The sequence below is a fragment of the Glycine soja genome, chromosome 18 (genome assembly GCF_004193775.1).
Source record: "Glycine soja cultivar W05 chromosome 18, ASM419377v2, whole genome shotgun sequence".
In the NCBI taxonomy this organism is placed as follows: domain Eukaryota; kingdom Viridiplantae; phylum Streptophyta; class Magnoliopsida; order Fabales; family Fabaceae; genus Glycine; species Glycine soja.
The window spans coordinates 55,430,356-55,458,018 of NC_041019.1; the positions used below are offsets into that span (position 1 = coordinate 55,430,356).

The following is a 27,663-nucleotide window of genomic DNA, read 5'->3' on the forward strand; positions in this document are numbered from 1 at the left end:
TATCATCATATAATATATTCTAAAAAAAAATCATCATATAATAAAGACGAGTAGTTAAAATTTCTTTCACGAATAACCATTAAGTCAGTCATCAAAATTGTATTAATGCATCTTCTTATTACTAGCCTACCATGAATGTTTGTAAAAGGATCTCATGTTTCAAATGTATTATGTTGTCACGTTAAAAAAATTTAAAAATGTTTGGAAACTTGTTAAAGACGGAGGAATTATGTTTAGAATGCAAAACTCTAACTTTTTTATTTTTAAAAAATTACATCTAAAACGTGAAAAATCATATCAAAATGTGAAAAAAACATGTTATTACTTTTGAATTGAGGTAAATCCTCTCTCGTAAAACAAAAGTGAAACAAAAATATTATTTCTTTCTTACTCATTCATGCATTCACAATTATTATGTTAATACAAACATGTCTTTAGATATTTTAATTCTTAAATTTTAAATTTTTAAAAAAATATCTAGTCAAATCTAAATTTGTAAGAAGCGATCAGTCTAGCATTGATAGGGGATTATTAACACATATAAAATGTGTATTTTTTTCTTAACATAATTTTTTCATATTAGAATTCGAAGCTGAATTAAAATTCAAACTTATTAACACTTGTGCTTAGACAAAAAAAAAAGTAATTTTAGTGTTTTAAAGTAGAAAACAACAATGAAAAACCAAAATAAAAACAGACCAACGAGTTTAACAAAATGGGAGAGTAAGAAATGGTTTTTAGATTTTTTTTTACCGGGTTTACTCTTTGGCAGAGGCAACACGTTTAGTTTAGTTCAGAACAACAGTGAGCGAGCGTGCCATGAAAATTCTCAAATTCCTGCTTTCCGGTTAAGCAAACTCGGAAAGCAGCAGCAATAGTCTCTGTCCCTTTCTTCTTCTCCAATTCATCACGCTCTATAAATATAAATTCCATAAACCCCTCAGTTCTCTTTTTCGTTTACTCGATTCCATTCCACTTCGCTAAAAACCGCACTCACTCTTCACTCTCTCTCTCTCTCTTGATTCGTTCCGTCATGGCCGCCGATAGCCTCGCCGTCCTCGCCGAGGCTCTGTCGCCGCCGGTCTCGTCCGGTGACTTTCTATTGAAGCTCCGCTCCGACGACGCCGTCCGGTTAGGTCTCAACGCGTTCTGCTCCGTTCTCCGCCGCGGTCTCCAATCCTCCGATGACGGAACCTCGCGCTTCCTCTGCTGGACCGATGCGCAGATTCACGCGATTTCCTCGCTCGCCTACGAAATCACTTTCGCTTCTCGATCTTTGTCAGGTAACTCCTCTCTCTTTGCAACAACATCGCAACTTGATTTTCGGTTGCGTTTTGCTGCTGTCGTACTATTTCGCTTGTGCGATCCTTGTTCTGACGAGTGTGATGTCTGCAAATGAGAGAGCGAGCTTTTTTTGAAAACTTATAAGTAGCTTTGGTGTTGTTTTCCAATCAGATTGGAGTTTCACCTCAGTAATATCGGTAATCTGTGTTGAGTTTTTAATGGAAACCTTCATTACGTAGATTACTGATACGAAACTATTTCTATTCTGATTGGAGGAAGCACCGAAAGCATCTATGAAACTGCATCTAAGTTTTGTCTTCTTTTTTACTATCTTCTTCTACTTCTTTTTTATATTTTTTTGCATTTTTTGTTGTGTTTCAAATGATTTGTTTTTTTTTCCTTTAAGTTTTAATTGTCATTTTGTGTTGTGTTTTGATTGTTTGCATGAATAGTGGAGCAAGCGGAGGGCGTGCTGGTTGCGATTGTGCAACAGTCTATAGAATTTGCTCTGTGCTATTTGGAGAATTCTGGATTCGATAGTGACGATCTAGGAATTCAGGTATGTTTGCTAGTGCTGAAGTTCTGTAGTATGGAAATTTTATGAAAGCAGGGTGCAGACTTTGCTGAATTATCTGCAAGATTTTGGAGAAGTCTAATTTGGTCTCCAAATTCTCAAATAAGTCATATGATACAACAAGATCAGTTGCTATTATTGTAATGAAATTTAAAGGTTATTTTATAGGGCACATCAGTGGCACAAATCTATTAAGTAAACAGTTGCATATGATTTTATAGAAACTCATTATATAATCAATCTGAATCAACAATTTTTTCCATAGATAAATAAGAATACATCAAAGAAGCTTGGAGGCCATACAATAGTGGGTAGCTTATCCCCTTCACAATTGGTCGCAATGGGATTTGAGTGTTGCACCTCTAAGATGGAGTATTCACTACCCAATGCTTAATTGTTAGGATGGAGAAAGGAAAGAAATTAACAAAATTACATAAAAGATGATGAGCAACCTCTAAAGAACAGAAAATTGAAAATAGACAAATAGAAAAAAAGAGATAATTTATATGTAATACCAGAATAGCACTGTTCTTTAACCCCACTGGATATTTGCCAAAAGAATTGTCTCTAGAATAAGTTAGATGGACAAATCTATCTCATAATAGATTAGGCGATAGATTCTAAAGTCATCATATGTTCATTTTTGCCCAAGTTGCCTTAAGCCTTTGTGAGATATTTATTAAGTTGAATGACAAAATTGTATATTGGGCCCAATTTTGTTGTTTCCATTGTTTCCTGCTTTCTACATCATGATATTGTATGCCAATAGGTTTTTCTGATTTCTATCCCTGACTGAGGAAGCAAAAAGGTTCCTTTGCTAATATACATTTAGAACAAAATACTGTCCAGCAGGCTTAGGTTAAATTGATTTCCTTCTGTATTTAGTGTTTTGACCTGTGTTCTTTTCTGTTAATGTTGTGGGTATTGTTTTTTGCATTACTCATTATTGTTGGATCTTCCAGAACAACATGTTACATCTTTTAGAGATGGCTTTGGTTGATGGAATAAATATGGTAGCAGACATGTTGCAACCCACAATTGCTAGTGCCTTGGTAGATATGTTGCCAATGGTAGATGATTGTTGTGGTAGTTTTGTGGATGACTACAAAAAATGCCATCTAGAAGGTACAATTTTACTGCCCAAAATCACTCAATTGTTATCTTGTCATAGTTTTTCTTCTATCCTAACCATGTGCCCTATTTTTTTCTTATCAAAAGGTTTCAAATGCTCAAAGGAAGAAAAATCAATGGATTGGCTTTTAAAGACTTTGGCTTCTGAACGTGTGCCTCATGATAGGCAAGAATCTGGATTCATTGAACAGACTTATTATCAATATTTCAATAATTTTGTCTTTCTATCCCAGCACTGGGCAGTTGTCCATGGAAAATGCACTCCTCGCCTGATCTTGCTATGCAATAAGCTAGCTAAAGTAAAAAATGTATTTGATGAGAAGGCCATGAGTCAAAATTTTCGAAGGAGACTGTCATTCATTTTGAGGATGTTAAAGATACTTGGAAGTCTCTTGAAGGATGTTCCATATGTTGAATATGATGCCTCATTGATGGGGGCAGTTGCCACATTTTCTAATACTCTGTTTAGTTTGTTTAGAATTAAATTTGAGTATGTGAATACCTTTTCTGTTACTGAGGGAAGTTTTGAGAGCATTATTTTAATGGTTATAGAAGAATTTCTTCACAGTGTTCAGGTTATTTTTGGCAATAGCAATGTTTCCAAGAATATCCAAACATGTATTATAGCAGCTATATTGGAGAGTTTGGATTCTTCTGTTTGGACATATGACAAATTTGCTCCCAATTTGAAGCCCCCCTTAGCTTACTTCCCCCGATTTATTGTTTATACACTGAAACTCATTACTGATCTGAAAAGACAAAGGCATCTGGTTCCTTTTGAGTGGAAAGACTTTGATGTGGAACTTGTTGGCAGTTCTACTGACTCACAGATCGGTTCTCCTTCGTGCCTTGTTCATCTGGAGCCTGTTCCTTTGCTGAAGGGATTTACTTTGGAAGAGCTTCTAAAATTAATGTTTCCTGTGTCGAGCCAATGGATTGCCAATTTGACGCAACTTGCTTTGTTCCTTCATTGTGAAGGTCTGAAATTAAGGCCAAAAATGGAAAGGTCCCATTCTAGTTTGGCAAAAGTTGCTGGGACATCTGAAGTTGAAAATGCAGTATGCCATGAGGATGAGGCTCTTTTTGGAGATCTTTTTTCTGAAACTGGGCGTTCTGTTGGATCTACAGATGGATGTGAACAAGCACCTGTTGCTGCTTTAATTTCTAGTTCCAGCTATCAAAATATGCCAACACAAGCTGCTATAGAACTTTTGAACTTTCTTAAAACGTGCATCTTCTCTGCTGAATGGCATCCTTCTCTTTATGTTGATGCCTGCAACAAACTCAGCAGTAGAGACATTGATATTTTGCTTTCCTTACTCAATTGTCAGGGCTGTTGTTCTGAAGATAATATTTCTGATAGTTGTACCCCATTACTTGTAGATGGAAAGATTGGGCATATCCATGATCTGTGCTTTGATATTTTACACAACCTTCTCACTAGCCATGCTTTGAATGATTCACTTGAAGACTACCTTGTAGATAAAATCCTAACTGTTGAGAATGGTTCTTTTAGTTATAATGACAGAACCCTGACCCTGCTTGCTCACACACTGTTTTGTAGGGTTGGTTCTTCTGGTAGTCAGTTGAGAACCAAGATTTGCAGGGTATATGTTGCCTTTGTTGTTGAGAAGGCAAAAACTGTGTGCATAAATTGCCCAAGTATCAATGATCTTGTAGGTACTCTTCCCTCGCTGTTTCACATTGAGGTGGTTCTTATGGCATTCCACTTGTCTTCTGAAGGAGAAAAGGCAGTGATGGCAAAATTAATCTTTTCAACCCTCAAAGAAGTTGCAAGTTTGACATTAGATTTGAACAGCACACATTTAACATGTTGGGCTTTAGTAGTTTCAAGGTTGATCTTAATTCTTCGTCATATGATATTTCACCAACAGACTTGTCCAACATCATTGCTCATAGATGTGCGATCTAAGTTGAGGGAAGCACCACTTTCTGGCTCATCTATGCCAAACAAAGTTAATGATCACATGCCATCTTGGTCTTCAACTGCATTTAAAAACATTGCAGGTGGATTGATTGGAGAGGAAGCTTTTGTTAGTAGCTTGATTGGACACCTAGTTGATATTTCTGGGTCTTCTGCTTCTCTTGTTAGGGAAGATCTGGCAATTGACAGCTTAACTTTGAATTGGGGAGAGATATACTGTACTTTTTCTCTGATTTTGGGGTTTTGGAGTGGTAAAATGGCCACTGCAGTTGAGGATCTAATTGTTGAACGATATGTTTTCTCCCTTTGTTGGGATATTCCTTATGTAGGCTCTGAAGCAGACCATACAATTAAATCTTGGGATCAAGATCACCCTATGGATCCATCTAATATGTTGCATTTTTTCCACTTCAGCCATTTACTCCATGGCCATCCAGAGGGCATTGGGAAGTTCACTATTTCTCCAGATGCTATATTGAGCCTGCTTCAGCATTTAAATGATGCTTTGCCCATACCAAAAGGCATTGAGCAATTAGGTTGGTATTTCCTCAGAAGTGGAATGTGGCTATCTCTGGTGATCTCCTTCATTAACGTTGGCATATGGAGATATTGTATGGATAATGCTATTTCTGGACATGGTCTAACCTGGACTGGGAATGCTTTGGGGGATGATAAATATGTTAAAGTTGCTGGAAGCATGATTTCCTCCATGATTGAGTCTGGCCAATTTGCATTGCTTGTAAAGCTGTTCTCATCATTGCTGAACAAGCATTTACAAGTTTGTCAGAACGCTTTCCTTGATATCCTTAATGACAAGCAAAAGCTGGCTCCTGGATTTTCACCATTCTTGCTTCTGAAACATACTGAAATGGACCAAAGCCTACAGGATGAGCTCCTAGAGAGGAGTGGTTCGAATGCAGGTGAGCTGCAGTCTGTTCTTAGCCTCATTTTGAGGTTGGATGTTGTTGTTGATAAAAAAGCTTCTGGAATTCTTTCTAGAGCTTCTTGGGAGTGCCTGTTGCATGGCTTTCCTTTTAATCTCTGTACTCCTAGTTCTACTATGTTTTCTTGTGTCCTTAGCATAAGAGGAATTATCTTTGTTTTAGATGGGTTACTTAGAGTAAAAGAAGGAGGCAGTATTAGTAATTTGGAGGATGAAATCCTTGGGCAAGTTCTTGATGCAGTAATGATCATCAAGTATGATAGGACCTTTGAAAGTGTTCATGGGAAATGTAACACTATCTATCACAGCTTGAGTGCTGAACTGGATTTTTCGTGTTATGAAGATTTAATTCTAATGAAGCAAATGGAAGGGTTTCTGAAGGATGTCAATGCTGGAGGAGCAAGTGATTGCAGTGTTCGTGAATGGATAATCTGTAAAATTATTGAAATATTAAACAGCCTAAGAAAAGACCCTTCGAAGTCTGTTATATTTCATTTTTATCTTGGTGCTGAAAATGTGCCTGAGAAGATGAATAGGCTTTTGCATTTGCATCTTGGAGACTGTTTGGTTCTAATTGATGCTTTAGATTCATGCTTCTCTGAATCAGTGAATGTGAAGGTTCTTGGATTCTTTGTGGATCTTTTGTCTGGAGAGCAATTTCCTGACCTTAGAATGAGGATACAAAGGAAATTTCTGGATAGAGACATACATTGTGTATCTAAGTGGTTGGAGAAGAGGCTTTTAGGAAGCATAATGAAATCAGATTGTGGGGTGGACTGTGCAAAGGGGAGCTCCATTTCTCTTAGGGAATCAACAATGAATTTTATTCTGTGTCTTGTATCACCACCCTCTGAACAACAATCAAAAGAATTGCAACAACATATTTTTAATTCTGCACTGGGGTCACTTGATTCTGCTTTTTTGTTGTTTGATATACATGTAGCAAAGTCTTTTTTCAATTTCATTGTTCAAATTTCTAGAGGAGAGTTCTTGATGAAACAGGTTTTGACAAGGACTGCAATGTTGATGGAGAAACTGGTGGCCAATGAAAATCTGCTTCCAGGACTGAAGTTTCTTTTTGCCTTTATTGAAACTGTCTTGAGTGATTGTGGATCCAGTAAAATTTCCTTGCAAAAGACAACTAAGAAGTCTTCTGGCAATAGTCTTGGGGTAGGACATTCTTCTGCTCAACTGGTTGGATCCAGAAAAAATTCTGAGACATTTATCCTTTCTGCCAATCAAGAAGGGGGGTCAACCTCTCTCGAATGTGATGCAACTTCTATGGATGAGGATGAGGATGAGGATGATGCAACTTCTGATGGAGAGGTTCTTAGCATAGATAAGGACGATGAAGATGATGCTAACAGTGAAAGAGTCCTTGCCTCTAAAGTTTGCACATTTACTTCCAGTGGCAGCAATTTCATGGAGCAACATTGGTATTTCTGCTATACGTGTGACTTGACTGTATCAAAAGGCTGCTGCTCAGTCTGTGCCAAGGTTTGTCATCGGGGTCATCGTGTTGTCTATTCACGTTCAAGCCGGTTCTTTTGTGACTGTGGAGCTGGGGGTGTGAGGGGTAGTAATTGTCAATGCCTGAAACCTCGAAAGTTTACTGGAGATAGCAGTGCACCTGTTCGTGGCTCAAATACTTTTCAGTCATTTTTATCCTTCCCTGAGGATGGAGATCAGCTGCCGGACAGTGATTCAGATTTTGAAGAAGAAATCAGTTCAGATGCAGATAACTCTCTCAGGCTATGTATTCCAAAAGAACTTCAAGAACGGATTCCGTTGTTATTGGAAGAACTTGATATTGAGAGTCGGGTGCTCAATCTTTGCTCTTCTTTGTTGCCATTTATACTTAGCAGACGAGACTCTCACCATTCTAAGGATAAGAAAATAAGTTTGGGTGAAGACAAGGTGATTTCTCATGGCATTGATCTCTTGCAATTAAAGAAAACATATAAAAGTGGATCATTTGATCTCAAGATAAAGGTTGATTATTCAAATGCCAAAGAGCTTAAATCACATTTAGCTAATGGTTCTCTTGTGAAGTCCTTACTCAGTGTGAGTGGACGAGGTCGACTTGCTGTTGGTGAAGGTGATAAAGTTGCTATATATGATGTTGAGCAGTTGATTGGTCAAGCCACCATTGCACCTGTGACAGCCGACAAGACCAATGTGAAACCTCTTTCTAAAAATATTGTCCGCTTTGAAATTGTACAACTTGCATTCAACCCTTTTGTTGAGAACTATCTTCTTGTAGCAGGATATGAGGATTGCCAGGTCCTGACATTGAATCCTCGGGGTGAAGTGATTGACCGCCTTGCCATTGAACTAGCTTTGCAAGGTGCATATATTAGACGGGTGGATTGGGTTCCAAGCTCACAAGTTCAGTTAATGGTTGTGACTAACAGATTTGTTAGGATATATGACCTGTCCTTGGACAACATCAGTCCAATGCAGTACTTCACTTTGCAAGATGACATGATTGTGGATGCAGTTCTTTGTCCAGCTTCCCAAGGAAGAATGTTTCTCCTTGTTCTTTCAGAAAATGGAAACATATTCAGGTTTGAGTTGTCAGTTAAGGGTAATGTTGGGGCTGTGCCATTGAAAGAACTTGTACACCTTCAGGGAAAAGAGATTCATGCAAAGGGATCATCATTATACTTCTCTTCAACTTGTAAGCTACTCTTTGTATCTTTTCAAGATGGCACCACAGTGGTGGGTCGCCCAAGCCCTGATGCAGCCTCTCTAGTTGAGATGTCTTTTGTATACGAGGAACAAGAAAGTAAGCTGCAGCCTGCTGGAGTACATCATTGGAAAGAATTGCTGGCTGGCAGTGGATTATTTGTTTGCTTATCAACAATGAAATCAAATTCTGCGCTCACTGTGTCAATGGGGGAATATGAGATAATTGCACAGTGTATGCGACATTCAGTGGGTTCAACCTCACCTATAGTTGGTATGATTGCATGCCAACCACTATCAAAGGATAAAATCCACTGTCTTGTCTTACATGATGATGGTAGCCTTCAAATATATTCTCATGCTCCTGCTGGTGTGGATTCTGGTGTGATTGCAGCATCCGAGAAAGTTAAGAAATTGGGTTCTGGAATCCTCAATAAAGCCTATGCTGGTACAAATCCTGAATTTCCTCTTGATTTCTTTGAGAAGACTGTGTGCATTACGCAGGATTTGAAACTGGGTGGTGATGCTGTCAGGAATGGAGATTCAGAAGGAGCTAAACAGAGTTTGGGAAATGATGATGGTTTTCTAGAAAGCCCAAGTCCTGCTGGTTTTAAGGTATCTTTTATTCTTTTGGAATTACTTTTATTTCAAAGTGAATATTTATAATTAGTTTTACCTTGTGACATACTCTGTTTTGTGACTGGGGGGTTGACATCTTTTATGTATTTTTACAGATATCTGTCTTCAATTCAAATCCTGATATAGTCATGGTTGGTTTTCGAGTTCATGTGGGAAATACATCAGCAAGTCACATACCGTCTAGCATTTCTATTTTCCAAAGGGTTGTTAAATTTGATGAAGGAATGAGGTCCTGGTACGATATTCCATTTACTGTTGCAGAATCTCTTCTTGCAGATGAAGAATTTACAATCTCAGTTGGGCCAACCTTTAATGGCTCAACACTCCCCAGAATAGACTCGCTTGAAGTTTATGGCCGAGCTAAAGATGAATTTGGTTGGAAAGAGAAAATGGATGCAGTTTTAGATATGGAAGCAAGAGTACTTGGTTCAAATTCGTCACTTAGTGGGTCTGCAAAGAAGCGCCGATCGATGCAGTCTGCTCCTATTCAGGAGCAAGTAATAGCAGATGGACTCAGGCTAATTACTAAGTTCTACTCATCATGTAAGCAACAGGATATCTCAAGGTTTGAGGAAGCAAGGACAGAACTTGGAAAACTCAAGTGCAAGCCAATACTAGAAACGATATTCGAGTGTGATAGGGAACCAATTCTGCAGGCTTCTGCTAGTCGTGTCTTACAAGCAGTTTTTCCCAAGAAAGAGATATATCATCAAGTAATCTATAGTGTCATTTGGTTCTCCTTTACCAAGTCTGTTTTGTTCAGTATTTCTGCTTATCTATGTTAATGTCATGCTAATTATTACCATGTGCATTCCAACATTAGGTTAAGGATACTATGCAACTTCTTGGAGTTGTAAAATCCTCATCACTACTATCATCAAGGCTTGGGATAGGTGGTGCTGCAGGAAGTTGGATCATTGAAGAGTTCACCATCCAGATGCATGCAGTCTGTAAGATTGCATTGCAACGTCGCTCAAATTTAGCAACATTTCTGGAGACAAAGGGTACTGTTGTCTTTACTGATTGAATCGTAAAATACATAGAAATTAGCTTTTCCTTGTCTATATTTAAATGCACAGTGGGGAGATAAGAATAAGCATCTGTTGATATAAACATCCATGTTTGCTGCATGCTATGACTAATTGATTACAATGAGATTTCTCTCTACTAAAGTCCTAGGTTTACGTCCTTGATTTAATGTGGGCATATTTATTCTATTTGCTACCATTTTATTATGATATAATCTTTTTTTTTCCCTTTTTTTTTCCTGGTGTAGGCTCAGAAGTGGTGGATGTACTTATGCAAGTTTTATGGGGAATTTTGGATTTTGAGCAGCCTGACACACAAACCATGAACAACATTGTTATGTCTGCAGTTGAACTCATTTATTGCTATGCTGAATGCTTAGCCCTACACGGAAAAGATGCAGGAGTGCATTCTGTGGCGCCTGCTGTTGTGTTACTTAAGAAGCTTCTCTTTTCGTCCAATGAGGCTGTACAAACTGCTAGCAGGTATTTTAGCTTACTTTTTTTTTTTTGGCTCTGAATTTGATATTCACGTTTTCACACATTTCCTCCCCAGTTTGGCCATATCTTCAAGATTGCTTCAGGTCCCTTTTCCAAAGCAAACCATGTTGGCTACAGATGATGCTGTTGAGAGTGTGGTGTCAGTTCCTGGCCCTGCTGACCCAAGTACTGGAAATAACCAAATCATGATTGAGGACGATACTATTACTTCATCTGTCCAATATTGTTGTGATGGTTGCTCTACAGTACCTATACAAAGGCGGAGATGGCATTGTACTGTTTGTCCTGATTTTGACTTGTGTGAGGCTTGCTATGAAGTACCAGATGCAGATCGTCTTCCTCCACCACACTCTAGAGATCATCCTATGACAGCAATTCCGATAGAAGTGGACTCAGTGGGAGATGGAAATGAATTTCAGTTCACAGCTGATGATGTTAGTGACCAGAACTTGTTGCCTTTACCTGCTGATAGCAACATGCAAAATTCTTCTCCATCAATTCATGTCTTGGAACCAAATGATTCTGGGGATTTTGCTGCTTCTTTAACTGATCCTGTCTCAATCAGTGCTTCAAAAAGGGCCATAAATTCTTTACTTCTTTCTGAGCTTCTTGAACAATTGAAAGGATGGATGGATACGACCTCTGGAGTTCAAGCAATCCCTGTTATGCAGCTTTTCTACAGGTTGTCATCTGCTGTAGGTGGACCTTTTATAGACAGCTCCAAGCCAGATAGCTTAGATTTGGAGAAGCTAATCAAGTGGTTTTTGGATGAGATTAATCTCGACAGACCATTTGTAGGCAAAACCCGTTCATCATTTGGTGAAGTTGCAATCCTGGTCTTCATGTTTTTCACATTGATGCTTAGAAACTGGCATCAGCCTGGTAGTGATGGTTCCATTCCTAGACAGAGTGGAACTACTGACATGCATGATAAAAATGTAGTCCAATTTCCACCATCCACCTCTGCTTGTGCTAAGACTTCAGTAGATGACCAACAGAAGATTGACTTTGCATCACAACTGCTTCGAGCTTGTGATTCTCTTAGGCAGCAATCTTTTGTAAACTATTTAATGGATATATTACAGCAGCTAGTGTATGTTTTCAAATCTCCTGTTAACAACGAAGGTGTGCACAGCAATGCTGGGCCTGGATGTGGAGCTCTACTAGCAGTACGTAGAGATTTACCAGCTGGTAATTTTTTACCTTTCTTTTCCGATTCGTATGCCAAAGTGCATCGAAAAGATATCTTCATGGACTACCACAGGCTTCTATTAGAGAATGCTTTCCGGCTGGTGTACACCCTTGTTCGGCCAGAAAAGCATGACAAAACTGGGGAAAAGGAAAAGGTCTACAAGTTATCACATGGTAAGGATTTGAAGCTTGATGGTTATCAAGATGTTCTCTGCACTTACATCAACAATCCTCACACCAATTTTGTAAGAAGATATGCCAGGAGGCTTTTTCTGCATCTCTGTGGCAGCAAGTCTCATTATTACAGTGTTCGAGACTCTTGGCAGTTCTCTACTGAAGCCAAAAGACTTTATAAACACACAAACAAATCTGGTGGTTTTCAAAATAATCCTATCCCATATGAAAGAAGTGTAAAGATTGTGAAATGCCTTTCCACTATGGCCGAAGTTGCAGCTGCACGTCCTCGTAACTGGCAAAAGTACTGTTTAAGGCATGGAGATATTTTGTCTTTCCTGATGAATGGAATATTTTATTTCGGTGAAGAGTCTGTTATTCAGACTCTTAAACTTCTCAATTTTGCCTTCTATACAGGAAAAGATGTTGGTCACACTCCACAAAAAATGGAGTCAGGAGACATAAGTTCAAGCAAATCAGGTACCATATCTCAAGAATCAAAGAAGAAAAAGAAAGGTGAAGATGGAGGTGAATCTGGTTCAGAGAAGTCCTATTTGGATATGGAGGCAGCTGTAGATGTCTTCACTGACAAGAGTAGCAATATTTTGAAACAGCTCATTGATGGTTTCCTTCTGGAGTGGAATTCAATTACTGTGCGTGCAGAGGCTAAGTTAGTTTTATTTGGTGTCTGGCATCATGCCAAGCCAACATTTAAGGAAACCATTCTAGTGGCACTCTTGCAGAAAGTTAAGTTCCTCCCAATGTATGGTCAGAATATTGTGGAGTATACAGAACTTGTTACTTGGTTGCTTGGAAGATCCTCTGATACTAGTTCAAAACACAAGATTTCTGAACTTGTGGGCCGATGCTTGACACCTGATGTAATTAAATGCATCTTTGAGACACTCCATTCACAGAATGAGCTGTTAGCTAACCATCCAAATTCTCGCATATATAATACTTTGAGTGGCTTAGTGGAATTTGATGGATACTATCTTGAGAGTGAGCCTTGTGTTGCCTGCAGCACTCCTGAAGTACCTTACAGCAGGATGAAGCTAGACTCTCTGAAATCTGAAACAAAATTCACTGACAACCGGATCATAGTGAAGTGCACTGGGAGTTACACGATCCAGACTGTGACAATGAATGTTCATGATGCCAGAAAGTCAAAATCAGTGAAGGTTTTGAACCTATACTATAATAACAGGCCAGTCACTGACATATCAGAGTTGAAAAATAACTGGTCTTTATGGAAGCGTGCAAAGAGTTGTCATCTTGCATTCAATCAGACAGAACTTAAAGTTGAATTTCCGATTCCTATTACTGCTTGTAACTTCATGATTGAACTGGATTCATTCTATGAAAATCTTCAGGCATTGTCTCTTGAACCATTGCAATGTCCACGTTGTAGTCGTCCAGTCACAGATAAACATGGTTTATGTAGCAATTGTCATGAAAATGCTTATCAATGTAGGCAATGTCGCAACATCAATTATGAGAATTTGGATTCTTTTCTATGCAATGAGTGCGGATACAGTAAATATGGGCGGTTTGAGTTTAACTTCATGGCGAAGCCAAGTTTTACGTTTGATAATATGGAGAATGATGAAGATATGAAGAAGGGATTGGCAGCCATAGAATCTGAGTCAGAGAATGCTCATAGGAGATACCAGCAACTTTTGGGCTTCAAGAAACACTTGCTAAAAATTGTATCAAGCATTGGTGACAGTGAAATAGACTCACAGCAGAAGGACTCTGTACAGCAAATGATGGTTTCTTTACCTGGTCCATCATGTAAGATCAACAAGAAGATTGCTCTTCTTGGAGTTCTATATGGTGAAAAATGCAAAGCAGCTTTTGATTCTGTCAGCAAAAGTGTCCAGACACTGCAAGGGCTACGTAAGGTGTTGATGAGTTATCTGCACCAGAAGCTTTCTGATACTAGTGTGGGTTCAAGATTTGTGGTTTCCAGATCACCAAATGATTGCTATGGCTGTGCAACTACATTTGTAACACAATGTCTGGAACTATTACAGGTGCTAGCAAGGCATCCAAATTCTAAGAAACAACTTGTTTCAGCTGGCATTTTGTCCGAGTTATTTGAGAATAACATTCATCAAGGTGCTAAAGCTGCCCGCGTCCAAGCAAGGATTGTACTTTGTTCTTTATCTGAAGGTGATGTAAATGCAGTTACTGAGTTGAACGGTCTGATACAAAAGAAAGTTTTGTACTGCCTTGAGCATCATCGCTCCATGGACATTGCAGTGACTACTCGTGAGGAATTGCTATTACTTTCTGAGGTGTGTTCTTTGGCTGATGAATTCTGGGAATCAAGACTTCGTGTTGTGTTTCAATTATTATTCTCTTCCATCAAGTTAGGTGCCAAGCATCCTGCCATATCTGAGCATGTCATTCTTCCTTGTCTGAGAATTATATCTCAAGCATGCACACCTCCAAAACCTGAGACACCAGACAAAGAGCAAAGCCTTGGGAAATCTTCTACAAATACAAAGGATGAGAGTAATCAAAATGTATCTGGGTCCTTGACTGGTGCAGTCACTGTCAGTGGAACAAAAACATTCCCAGACTCATCAGAAAGAAATTGGGATGCCACACCCAAGACTCGAGATATTCAATTATTGAGCTATTCAGAATGGGAGAGGGGAGCTTCCTATCTTGATTTTGTTAGAAGGCAATATAAAGTGTCTCAGGCAGTCAAAGGTACTGGCCAGAGGTCACGACCCCAAAGGCATGATTACCTGGCAGTTAAATATGCTCTGAGGTGGAAGCGTCATGCTGGTAAAGCAGCTAAAAGTGACTTATCGGTGTTTGAGTTGGGTTCATGGGTTAAAGAACTTGTTTTGAGTGCTTGTTCTCAGTCCATTAGATCAGAGATGTGCACACTCATAACCATGCTTTGTACTCAAAGTTCATCCAGACGATTTCGGTTGCTGAACCTAGTGCTTTCTTTGTTACCAGCAACACTTTCTTCGGGTGAAAGTGCTGCAGAGTATTTTGAGTTGCTATTCAAGATGGTAGATTCAGAGGAGGCTCTTTTATTTTTGACTGTTCGGGGGTGTCTACGGACCATTTGTACTCTAATTACCCAAGAAGTGAGTAATGTTGAGTCGTTGGAGCGGAGTCTACACATTGATATAACCCAGGGGTTTATCCTTCACAAGCTCATAGAGCTTCTTGGTAAATTTTTGGAGGTTCCAAATATCAGATCAAGGTACAATTGCTACTTGAATAAGTTTACTTGTGGTTGAAATTTTGGTTTACATGATTTTATTAAATTTTTTTTGTTTTCCAGATTCATGCGAGATGACTTACTTTCTGAAATTCTTGAGGCCCTTATTGTAATTCGTGGCTTGATAGTTCAAAAGACAAAGTTGATTAGTGATTGCAATCGGCTCCTTAAAGATCTTTTAGATAGTCTGCTGCTAGAAAGCGGTGAAAACAAGCGACAATTCATAAGGGCATGCATCAATGGTCTGGAAATACACAGAGAGGAGAGAAAGGGGCGTGCTTGTTTGGTATGGATGGATTTTATTTTTCAATTTCCTAACTTATTTATCCTCTAAATCAGTTGCAGTAATTTTCTATCCAACAAAGTATCAATTTGGTTACATGGGAATATGATTAACATGTAAATATTGAATGGTAAATTTATAATAGACTCTTACATTGGCTCATTGTGAACTTGATGGAATCTACACCTACATTTGCAGTTTATCTTAGAGCAACTCTGCAATGTGATCTGCCCCTCAAAACCGGAGCCTGTATATTTGGTGGTCCTGAACAAAGCACATACCCAGGAAGAGTTTATCAGGGGATCAATGACTAAGAATCCATATTCGAGTGTTGAAATTGGCCCATTAATGCGCGATGTTAAGAACAAGATCTGCCATCAGTTGGATTTGTTAGATTTTCTTGAGGATGACTATGGAATGGAATTGTTAGTTGCTGGCAATATTATCTCTCTTGATTTGAGCATTGCACAAGTTTATGAGCAAGTCTGGAAGAAATCAAATCACTCATCAAATGTGACTAATTCCAACTTGTTATCTCCAAATGCTGTCAACTCATCCAGAGATTGCCCACCAATGACAGTGACTTATCGGCTCCAGGTTTGTTTCTATCATTGAACATGTGATTTTCCTTATTTGTTAAACATCTGGTTTTGAATTTATATACTATATTTTATGATATTCCAGGGATTGGATGGTGAAGCAACTGAACCTATGATTAAAGAGTTGGAGGAAGATAGGGAGGAGTCTCAAGATCCAGAGGTTGAGTTTTCCATAGCAGGTGCTGTTCGTGAGTGTGGTGGACTGGAGATACTATTAAGGATGATTCAGGTTAGCACTTTTTTCTTTGATATCTGTAGACTTGAACATTGTTGTTGTATTTGGAAATTTGAACTATTAAGTATTATCATAATAATACTTTTGGTTGTAGCGTTTGGAATTGATGAATTAGTCTCTCTGTTTGACAACCTGTATGTGAATTTTGACGTTTAAGTTCATTCCTATCTGCCTACAACAATGTAGCACACTAGCACTTATAGCAGTAGAAGTATTAATGACAAGAAATGAAGCAAAGCAATATTAACATGTATATATCGAAAATTTCATCCAAAATGAGTTGCATTTCTTTAGTTATATGGGGCAAAACCAATTGGGTATATGATCCATTTATGATATATGTGCCATATCACCATATGGAATTTTATTTTGATTTAATTTTACAATTTAAAATTCTATTTTGTTAGTTATCCTTTAAAGAATACTCACCAATTTCAAATACAAGGAGATTTATTTAAGGTTAGGAGAAAATCCTATCTCATCACTAAACATCATGGTTCTTGTCACCGAGAATGGTGTAGTTTTGAAGTATAATTCTTTCTCTATTTTTTATATTATTTTTTCTTATTTCACATTGACCAGACCATGCCATTGTTCTTGACAGCATCATTTAGTAGTTGCTTTGATGATTTATTGTGTTGGAATGAAAACTAATGCAGTTTGTGTAGGATGTTCATTTTCATTTTTCAGATTTTTCTCATGCATTGTTACTGATGTTTTTGTAAAATGTCTAATCCTGCAGTATGCAACCTTAAAATTGTTAATATAATTTTCTCACTTTTTCCTGATGTACAGCATCTGCGAGATGATTTCAAGTCCAATCAGGAACAACTGGTTGCAGTTCTTAATCTTCTTATGTACTGTTGCAAAATCAGAGAGAACAGACGTGCTTTGTTGAAGCTAGGAGCTTTAAGTTTGCTTCTTGAGACTGCAAGGAGAGCTTTCTCAGTTGATGCCATGGAGCCAGCTGAAGGCATACTTTTGATTGTTGAAAGTCTGACTTTAGAAGGAAATGAAAGTGACAATATAAGCATCACACAAAGTGCCCTTACTGTCACTAGTGAAGAAGCTGGGACAGGGGAACAAGCCAAGAAGATAGTTCTTATGTTCTTGGAGAGATTGTCTCATCCATTGGGCCTTAGGAAATCAAACAAACAGCAGAGAAACACAGAGATGATTGCTCGAATATTGCCTTACCTAACCTATGGTGAACCTGCTGCAATGGATGTGCTTGTCCATCATTTTAGTCCTTACTTGCAAGATTGGGGTACATTTGACCATTTGCAGAAACAACATTTGGATAATCCAAAGGATGATAATATTGCTCAGCAAGCTGCAAAGCAGAGATTCACACTGGAAAATTTTGTTAGGCTTTCAGAGTCGCTTAAGACAAGTTCTTGTGGAGAGAGAATAAAGGACATTATCCTGGAGAAGGGTATAACTAAAACTGCAATGACACATTTGAAAGATAGTTTTGCCAATACTGGGCAGGCTGGCTTTAAGAACAGTGCTGAATGGGCACAGGGTTTAACACTGCCATCTGTTCCTCTTATATTGTCTATGCTGAGAGGTTTGTCAATGGGGCATCTGCTCACTCAAAAGTGTATTGATGAGGAAGGTATCTTACCTTTGTTGCATGCCTTGGAAGGAGTTTCTGGAGAAAATGAAATTTGGGAAAGGGCTGAAAATTTGTTGGACACATTATCTAACAAGGAGGGAAAAGGAGATGGATTCTTGGAGGAGAAGGTGTGTAAGCTGCGAGATGCAACTAGGGATGAAATGAAGCGTCGTGCTTTGCGGAAGAGAGAGGAATTGCTTCAGGTATTTATACAAATACCTTTAGTTTACTTAGTTCGGGTATATAAACAACGGTGTTTAAAATGGTAAAACTAAGTTAACTGTTGAGTTTTTTTTTTTTACCTTGGGTAAGAATCATGTTCTATGACTGGAAACAGTAATTGGGGATTCTAAGTGCTTACTTTTGCAGGTTCTTCTCTGTTTCTCTTTATTCCGACTTCCAAACATAATGTTTGATATGAAATTGGTTATTGTACTTTTTGCTGCCTTGGTCAATTTAAGTTCAGCAAAAGTTTTCTGCTGCCTTGGTTATTGTACTCCTTTCCTTCACCAGATTGGATTTTCATTCAGATTTGACGATTCATATGGCATGTGTTGTATATTCTACTTTAAACTCTAATGAAGTCTGATTTTCTGTTCCCTTCTGAATTGTCCTTTATATCTGATACAGGGGCTTAGAATGCGTCTAGAACCGTCTTCAGATGGAGGAGAACGTATTGTTGTTTCCCAGCCTGTCCTTGAAGGTTTAGAAGATGTCCAGGAGGAGGATGGGCTGGCATGCATGGTATGCCAGGAAGGATACAGTTTAAGACCTGCTGATTTATTGGGTGCTTACTCTTATAGTAAGCGTGTGAATCTAGGGGTTGGTTCTTCGGGAAGTGCTCGTGGAGGAGAGTGTGTTTATACCACTGTAAGTTACTGCAATATTATTCATTTCCAGTGCCATCAAGAGGCCAAGAGAACTGATGCTGCTTTGAAGAATCCGAAGAAAGAGTGGGATGGAGCAACACGTAGAAACAATGAATGTCTCTGTAATTCTTTATTCCCTGTCAGAGGTCCATCTGTTCCTCTGGCACAGTATGTTCGCTATGTTGACCAGTATTGGGACAACCTTAATGCTCTTGGACGTGCTGATGGAAGTAGACTCCGCCTGCTGACTTATGACATTGTTCTGGTATGTTATTCAGCTGCAATATGTTCTGTCTTTCCTGTTTCTTGAGTGGTGAATTTGACTGACAAGATTATAATAAAAAAAAACTGATGAAGGAATCTTGTTTGTGCCATTTACAACTGATGTAAATGGTTCATTTAGATAACTTGCGTCCCTGGTTTCAAATAATTTCTCTAGAAAAGGATATAACTAGAGTTATCTTTATAGTGCTTGAATCAAGTGATTTTGTCTCACTCTGGTGTTCATGCATCCCCCCCCACCCCATCTTTGTAGATGTTAGCTCGGTTTGCAACAGGAGCATCATTCAGTGCAGATTGCCGAGGTGGTGGACGAGAAAGTAATTCCCGGTTCCTCCCATTTATGATCCAAATGGCATGCCATCTCCTTGATCAAGGAAACCCCTCCCAGTGTCGAACCATGGCCAGGGCCGTATCAGCATACATATCCTCTTCCTCATCAGATCTCAGACCCTCTTCTCCATCTGGCACCCAACCTATGCCGGGGACTGAAGAGACTGTCCAATTTATGATGGTAAACTCATTTCTCTCAGAGTCGTACGGGTCCTGGCTGCAGCATCGTTGTGCTTTTCTGCAGCGTGGAATTTACCATGCATACATGCAGCACACACATTCTCGGTCTGCTACCCGTGCACCATCCGTTACAGCTCCTGCACAAGGTGTGGAATCTGGAAGCATGGACCAAACTGCTACTACCGAAACAGGGCAGAGTGATCTTTTGTCTATTATACGTCCAATGCTTGTTTATACAGGCTTGATTGAACAGTTACAACGTTTCTTCAAGGTCAAGAAATCAACTAGTGCAACACCACCTGCAAGGACTGAAGGGGCATCATCTACTATAGAAGGGGAAGATGAAAGTGGAATTCTGGAAGGCTGGGAAGTGGTAATGAAAGAGCGACTCTTGAATGTAAAAGAACTGCTCGAGTTCCCCAAGGAGATGCTGTCATGGCTTGATGAGATTAATTCTGCCACTGACTTGCAGGAAGCCTTTGACATAGTTGGTGTTCTAGCTGAGGTCCTGTCCGGCGGGTTCACCCGGTGTGAAGATTTTGTGCAGGCTGCAATTAACGCAGGGAAAAGCTGAAAGATTTTGTGTCCCTTTTTGTAATAATGAAATATTAAAAGCATAACATATATTCCGAGGGAATGTAAAACGCTTGGCTACTATGTTCTTTTGAACGTATGAAGCTGATGGAGAATGCAAGGGCGGATATTTATGATGGTGTGGTGAAAAATATCTTTCTTAATGCTCTGCATTCAATTGACATGCTTATGCATCTACGCATTATAACTGATAACTGATTTAAAGGATAAAGAACACTAATAACAGTTGATTTTATAGTAACATTAATAACTCAACTCAATAGAGGTTCCGCACCCCGAATGATTAAGAAATGGTACACTGTAGTTTTAAGGACGGAACACCCTCAGACATGGTACACTTCGTCTCATGTAATTTCTAATTCTATCTTTCAAAGGCACTAGTTAACTTGAACGAGTGTCTTTTAGTAGCATCTATTCTCTCGCCCTCTTCATGAAAATAGAATGCATTTGGGTAAGTAACAACACATTTGAGCGTTCGTTCGATAAATTTATACAAGAGAACATGTTGTATATTGATCTGTTTATAAAATAATTATAATTCATTTTTTCATTAGTCTAAAAACTTCCATACACCAGTGGTCTATGGTTTCAGGAATTGATATTTGTGTGAAACAGGATTGTTCATTCTGGTGGTGAAAACAGAGGACTCTTAAAACGATAACTCCACTCATCTGTAGTTTCTAAGTTACCAACACTGTCCTATATCTTCTCTCGTCCGAACAAGTAGCCCCGATCTCAACGTGTAAGTGCAGCCAGTCTCCAAGTAAACTATTAACTTATAAGACACGAATGACTTCTATTTGTCACCAACCTTGATGTTCATCTATACTTCACCAAAAAGTTACAAATATTTGGAAGTCTGGTTGTTTGCCCACTTATTTTTCCATTAAATTATAATTAAAGGCAAGAGTATTGTAAGCAAATAACACTTATAATGCAATTAATAAATAAAAAATATTTAGTAAAACACAATTTTTAATATATTCATATTTAAAAAAAAAATCATTTACTCATTTTTAGTTTTAATTTTCAATAATTTTTTAAATATTCATTATAATTTCATTTTGATCTTGAGAGACTTTGATGAGTACAATTGAAGTTGGATCTCTTAAGTTTTGTGTTTGAGTTTTATAAATAAAATATATATATATATTTCAGAGAATTTTTTTATTAAAGGCGATCAATCAAATTTTATGATAAAAATTAATGAATATTTTATTCCACCAATAAAATGTTAACAAGAAATGTTAACAAGAAGAAAAATCAGTCTGATAAGTATTGTAACAAGATACAGATATCCCAAAGCCGTATCTAAGTTGATCCAATTGAAATTGAAATTTATTATCAAGTTACATTGCGGACCCTTTATGATTGAATATTATACTATATAGCAGTATAAATTAAAAGGAAAAAGTGTTGCACCATGCCTGTGACTTAATATAACTATTATCACATGCTGTTTTAGATGGAAAAAGGTAACTTTACGATCACGGGAATTTGTCACGTATAGCACACAAGTTGCAAAATAACGTCTCTTTCCCTCTGAAAAGTACACTTCGGAACTTAACTTTACCACTTGCTTGCTGCCTCTAAATTTGTTCACGTTGTTCCCACAAGTCGTTATGTCCATGTTTCAGCCAAAATTTTAAATTTCATGAGCTACAAGTTCCTCCATCTTCTTTTTTTTCCGATTATTCCAACATCAACTATCTTAATGTTTTATTCTTCTTAACATAAGATTTAAAAACAATTATACAAAATATAGTCTGTACTAGACTAACCCTAGTGGATTATCTGTATATGATTATGAAGCATATAAAAATGTAGAAATCCTACACCTGGAATATCCGTCATTCTTATGCTTTGATTGAGAATATTTTTCATTTTAGCATAACGAAAACTCGACGGATATCCCAACGCATTATGTAATGTAATATTTTCTCATCACTATACATTTATCAGTAATAAATGACAAGGAGGTGGTCCTCCCACATATATATATTATTATATTTTATATTATATATATACAAACATGTGTTTTTTATAGTAAAAAAGAAAATACAGACATATGTTTCCATTTTTTATTTTCACTCTCATATATAAAGTTTTAATAAAAACAGAAACATGGAAAACAAAAATGTTTTCCCAAATGAAACCACCCTGGATAGATTATATATGCAAATAATTTTTGCATGTAAAAGAATGTAGTTTTATAAGTTATTAACATAATTATGTATTTATTCATTTTTCATTCCCCTAATATGTTTTTAATCCGTCATGAGTAATTCTACCAAGACATCCTAATCACAAGAATAGTAGAGCTTATTTTACTTCTTTTTTTTTAAAAAAAAAAGGTGCAAAATAAAAATTAAAAATATAGATAGTGACATTTGTTACAGTTAACCAGGGTTCCATGTCACAATGCCTCACCATCTCTCTCGTGATTAACATTTGCATTTACAATTGTGACTTCGTACACTTTCCCGTTTCATTTGTAGTTTCTGTTATTTGTTTGTTTGGTGTTCAACTCAGGAACCCACCAAGATTGGACCCAGTTGAGGGAGTTCCAATAGGAACCCACATTTTCTTTTACTAGATTTTCTTCATTATTTGACTCTTCAAGCTCACATAGTCATATGAAAGCCACATTGCCAATGTTGTAGTTGTTTAAGCCTCAAAGGTTTAGAAGAAGTCAAGGAAGTTTTGGAATTTCAAGGTGTAGGTGATGTGAGTCAGTGCAGCGCACCTTGTCTGGTGGGTGGGTAGATAACATTTTTTGCCTTAGAATAACTACAGTCCACAGGTCAAATTGGCTTGGCTTTATTAGCATTTATTTCAGGTTTGAGGATCCAAATGTGAAGTGGCATTATATAGTTTAGTCTTGGTTTCTGGGCATTTACTAAGTATCACTAAGTTCAAGGAGTTTTATAAGATTTTGATGAGTTAAGTTGAAGTGATAGTGTGATACCAAATCAATGGTGTTGAAATTGGCAAAAGACTACTGCTTTGACAGTAAAGGGATAAAGATGGAGCTCAAAGTTTTGGCTACAGACAAAGTTGAGAAGCATGAGAGTTTTATTATAAGGCCAAGAATCAAGGTGTGGATGGCTAGGGCCATTACATTTGTGGTGCTTTGGACTAGTCTTGTTCAGCTGATTGCACTGGGAGAATTGTTGGGACCTAGTTTGTTAAAGGGCATGCCTTATTGTTTCAGTTCCCCACCTGTAGAAAAGTCTTTGGCTCAAGCCAAAGTTGTGCTCCCTCCCAAAAGTAAGTCCTTGGCTTGTCTTAATAATGATTATTTGTAGTCCTCTTTTGAGTACTATGATTTATTTTTTTAAAAGAAAATTGTCATATGAATAATGATTTGTAGAGTTATCTGATTTGATGCTGGTTGTTTTTTCTCCAACAGTTTTCGTTATTTCAGTTTTCTGCTCTTTTTCTTTTCTTTTTTTTCCCCCTCATTGAAGATTGAACTTTCCCCCCCCCTACCTTTGATTTTCTTCTTTTTTGCTAACATTTTATGATTGCTCATGAGTGTCTCTTTTGAATTTGATAACTTTTGTCATCAGGGATTTATAGGAATAATGGTTATCTTCTGGTTTCATGTAATGGAGGACTCAACCAAATGCGATCAGCAGTAAGTTATTTGTTTCGCTATCTTTACTGCAATCAACATCACTATTGACATTAAAAGTCTGATCCAATTTTTTTAAAAAATCTTTTCTTCACATTGTTTTTCCTGCAGATATGTGACATGGTTGCTATTGCCAGACACTTAAATGTCACTCTCATAGTTCCAGAGCTGGACAAAGCCTCTTTCTGGGCTGATTTAAGGTTTGCACATTATTCATTCTGTCATAACTTCAATTTTGGAAACGCCTTCTTTTAGGACTATCATGATTGAAATATCTCCATTTCTGTGACATTCTGTCTCTTCGATGTGGCAGTGACTTCAAAGATATATTTGATGTAGATCACTTCATTACCTCCTTGAGAGATGAGGTTCGAATAATAAAGCAACTACCACCTAAGGTCAAGAGAAGAGTTGAACTAGGATTATTCTACTCAATGCCACCCATTAGCTGGTCTAATATCTCATACTATGAAAACCAGGTCTTTTGCTTGGTTCATATTATCTTTGCACTTATCATATTTTGACTAGGTTCTTTATTGCAAGTTAGCAACTAATTTTCCTTAACTACTTAAACAGGTCCTTCCTCTGTTGCTGAAACACAAGGTCATACACCTAAATAGAACAGATGCAAGACTTGCAAATAATGGACTACCTGCTGAGATTCAAAAGCTACGATGCCGAGTAAACTTCAATGCTCTAAGGTTTACTACTCAGATAGAAGAACTTGGCAGAAGGATAGTCAAGGTTTTGAGGGAAAAGGGTCCTTTCCTTGCACTTCATCTTAGATATGAGATGGACATGTTGGCCTTCTCTGGTTGTGCCCATGGTTGTGACATCAAAGAGGAGGAGGAACTAACAAGAATGAGGTAATATAAATCTTGCATTAATGTGTTACAACATCCATTTTGTTTTTCTAGTTTTCCTTTGAATGTAATTTTGGCTAATGGTATTTTCTTAGATATGCATACCCTGGGTGGAAGGAAAAAGTTATTAATTCTGAGCTTAAGAGGAAAGAAGGTTTGTGCCCTATAACACCTGAGGAAACTGCACTAGTATTGTCAGCACTTGGAATAGATCGCAATGTTCAAATTTATATTGCTTCTGGAGAAATTTATGGTGGAGAGAAAAGAATGGCAAGTTTACTAGGAGAGTTTCCTAATCTGGTAAGCCGAAGGAAGTAAATCATATATGCTGTTTTTGTATGCAAATTCATCAGTTGTTAACTTGTTACTAACATTTTCTCTAACTGAAATAGATAAGGAAAGAAATTCTGTTGGGACCTTCAGAGTTGATGTATTTCCAAAATCACTCCTCACAAATGGCTGCAGTGGATTATCTTGTCTCCCTAGAGAGTGATATATTTATTCCAACATATGACGGGAACATGGCTAAAGTAGTGGAAGGCCATCGCAGGTATTACCTTGTTGCATACAATGTGCCTTTCTACATTCTATCTGTTATCTACTTAGTGATCTGATCCTTTGATGAGGTGAAGAAATGTTTTGATTTCATTCATTCTTTAGTTGATGTATAATGATGTAAGAAGAGTTCACAGAATAATTTGCACTTCTGACACATCCTATTACTATTATTAGATGATAAAAGCAGATTTCATGATCATGAAAGAATACACAAATCACATAATGAACCTCTTCTAAAAAAACTCTATTAACTTCTTTTTTTAATTTAATTTCTACACACTACTAATGTAAAAAATTTACGCTGTCAACCAATCAGAAATCATGATAAGTGTGAATTTTGAGGTGTTTATTACTGAATTCAACAAATTATCTGAATTATTTTGGGTAATTATCTGAAGTCATAATTGCACATATCATTTACTCTTTTATTCTATATTTTTCATTTAATTTACATGATATCACGTGTAATGATGGGATCTAAATTACTTTGGGTAATTATCTGAAGTCATAATTGCTGCTCTTCAGATTTCTAGGATTCAAGAAAACTATACTACTGGATAGAAGGCTTCTGGTACACCTGATAGACCAATACTATAACGGGTTGTTGAGTTGGGATGAGTTTTCCACTGCTATGAAGGAAGCTCATGCCTATCGTATGGGAAGCCCCAAGAGAAGAGTTATCATTCCAGACAAACCCAAAGAAGAAGACTATTTTTATGCCAACCCTCAGGAATGTTTGCAATTGTTAGATGAACCATTAGAAAGCACATAATCTTGGCTAGACACACCTGGCTCTGATTTAATCACTGTTCTCAATCAGAAGGCAAAGGCAATTGTTATTGATTATTCTGTACATGAAATATTCTCTTAATGAACTAAGAGAACTGTGCCACTGCCAAATAATATAAATTTCTTGTATTAGGGAACTAGTTCTTGTATAAAGAAATGGCAAAGTGGCGTCACATCTTCCTCAATGCAAAGAAGTGCAAAAGATAACAGTACTTTATTTCTCTAGTAATATTTCCATAGATAGTTCTTTATCATACAAATAGTAATATATACTTTTACTATGTTTTCTTACTAATTTTCCTAATACTTAAAGGATTAAATAAAGAATTGAATGCATTTAATATTTTAAAAACATAAAATGCATTCATTGTTTTTTGGTTTAATAAGAAAAATTATAAGATATTATAGGAAAATTTAGAATTATTCTTTACCTTACCATATTCTACATATTAAATTTTGAGCCTTGCACACATCAATGATTTAGAAGAACAACAATGAATTTTCTCTCTTTCTGTATTAATAAATTTTAATTGCAAATTACTGCATCAGATAAGTATACATTATGTTTGTGGACCAAACTACATTTTTTAAGTGGGAAGATTCACATGAGTGTCGGCGATTGATTTGGTTATTGGAGTGCCCGAAGTCATGACTAGGCTCTAGCATCGTGATATTTTTCTGTATCATTATCATCTAAGGATAAGCCTTGATTGTTGACACAACGATATAGTATTGCCTTATTTAGTTACAAAATAGCCTCTTCCCTCATGTAATAAGGTTGCATACATACACATTATCCTATCTACATTTCTATTCTTACATGTAATAACAACAAGCTAGGTAGTGGTTTAGGCAAGCATAGGATGAATTGGAGTAGTTAAGATAAGTATGATTGATTATTAAAAAAATTAGTAGTCAATTCAAAATTATTAATATTAAACATTAATAAATTTAAGACTTTTTAATATTGTTATATCTAGACTTTCATTAATCATAGTTTAACTAGATATCTTTTCACCCCAGGCCATTTGATTTGCCATATGGCCTACTTTCAAATTCTTCCTCTGAAGTGCTGGGGTTGTTGATTTTGGTTGACTTTTACATCTCAATGTTTTTGGTGGGGTCCACAAGGGAAAGCCATGTCATCTCCAACTTTGTTTAGTCAAGGATGGCACTGTTGTAAATTTCGACTCCAATTTTATATTGTAACAGTAAAAACTGGATGTTTACGTAATGGTTATGGTCCTCAATAAGTGCCTCATATTTTAATCACAATAAGGAGACATGCATCTGTTGTTTTTTATTTAATCCATCATTCACAGATCCCAAAATTACTAATACTCAATTTTGGAGCCTGGAGGATAGTGTTTATGAGTTAGTGATCCAAAAAGGCTTAGAATTTCTAGGAAAAAGCATCTATCACCGAGATCACCTTCCAAGAATATACATTTTTCCATAAACCTTGCTTTATCCGATTTGTT

At 37.3% G+C, this 27,663-nt stretch overlaps 2 protein-coding genes across 2 annotated transcripts; both read left to right on the forward strand.

Annotated features, from left to right (window-relative positions):
- The first annotated feature begins 750 nt into the window (after positions 1-750).
- On the forward strand, positions 751-20,466 carry LOC114395626 (auxin transport protein BIG-like). The gene is made up of 14 exons (XM_028357455.1): positions 751-1,283; positions 1,737-1,843; positions 2,821-2,983; positions 3,077-9,180; positions 9,300-9,917; positions 10,028-10,208; positions 10,481-10,715; positions 10,786-15,327; positions 15,409-15,631; positions 15,827-16,225; positions 16,313-16,456; positions 17,258-18,283; positions 18,711-19,214; positions 19,485-20,466. The coding sequence occupies exons 1-14, from the start codon at positions 1,034-1,036 to the stop codon at positions 20,313-20,315; spliced, it is 15,327 nt and encodes a 5,108-aa protein (XP_028213256.1). The 5' UTR covers positions 751-1,033; the 3' UTR covers positions 20,316-20,466.
- Positions 20,467-22,781: 2,315 nt separating this feature from the next.
- Positions 22,782-26,407, forward strand: LOC114395721 (rhamnogalacturonan I rhamnosyltransferase 1-like). The gene is made up of 8 exons (XM_028357560.1): positions 22,782-23,605; positions 23,908-23,975; positions 24,084-24,172; positions 24,286-24,451; positions 24,549-24,838; positions 24,931-25,135; positions 25,228-25,385; positions 25,919-26,407. The coding sequence occupies exons 1-8, from the start codon at positions 23,311-23,313 to the stop codon at positions 26,163-26,165; spliced, it is 1,518 nt and encodes a 505-aa protein (XP_028213361.1). The 5' UTR covers positions 22,782-23,310; the 3' UTR covers positions 26,166-26,407.
- The last annotated feature ends 1,256 nt before the right edge of the window (positions 26,408-27,663 follow it).

Bases quoted from the DNA above. Each gene is read 5' to 3' on its own strand.
- LOC114395626 (XM_028357455.1), top strand. From the start codon at position 1,034: ATGGCCGCCGATAGCCTCGCCGTCCTCGCCGAGGCTCTGTCGCCGCCG. The intron at 1,844-2,820 runs GTATGTTTGCTA...TGGATCTTCCAG, and splicing joins GTGACGATCTAGGAATTCAG to AACAACATGTTACATCTTTT. The intron at 18,284-18,710 runs GTATTTATACAA...TATCTGATACAG, and splicing joins AGAGAGAGGAATTGCTTCAG to GGGCTTAGAATGCGTCTAGA.
- LOC114395721 (XM_028357560.1), top strand. From the start codon at position 23,311: ATGGTGTTGAAATTGGCAAAAGACTACTGCTTTGACAGTAAAGGGATA. The intron at 24,173-24,285 runs GTTTGCACATTA...TCGATGTGGCAG, and splicing joins TCTTTCTGGGCTGATTTAAG to TGACTTCAAAGATATATTTG. The intron at 24,839-24,930 runs GTAATATAAATC...GTATTTTCTTAG, and splicing joins GAGGAACTAACAAGAATGAG to ATATGCATACCCTGGGTGGA.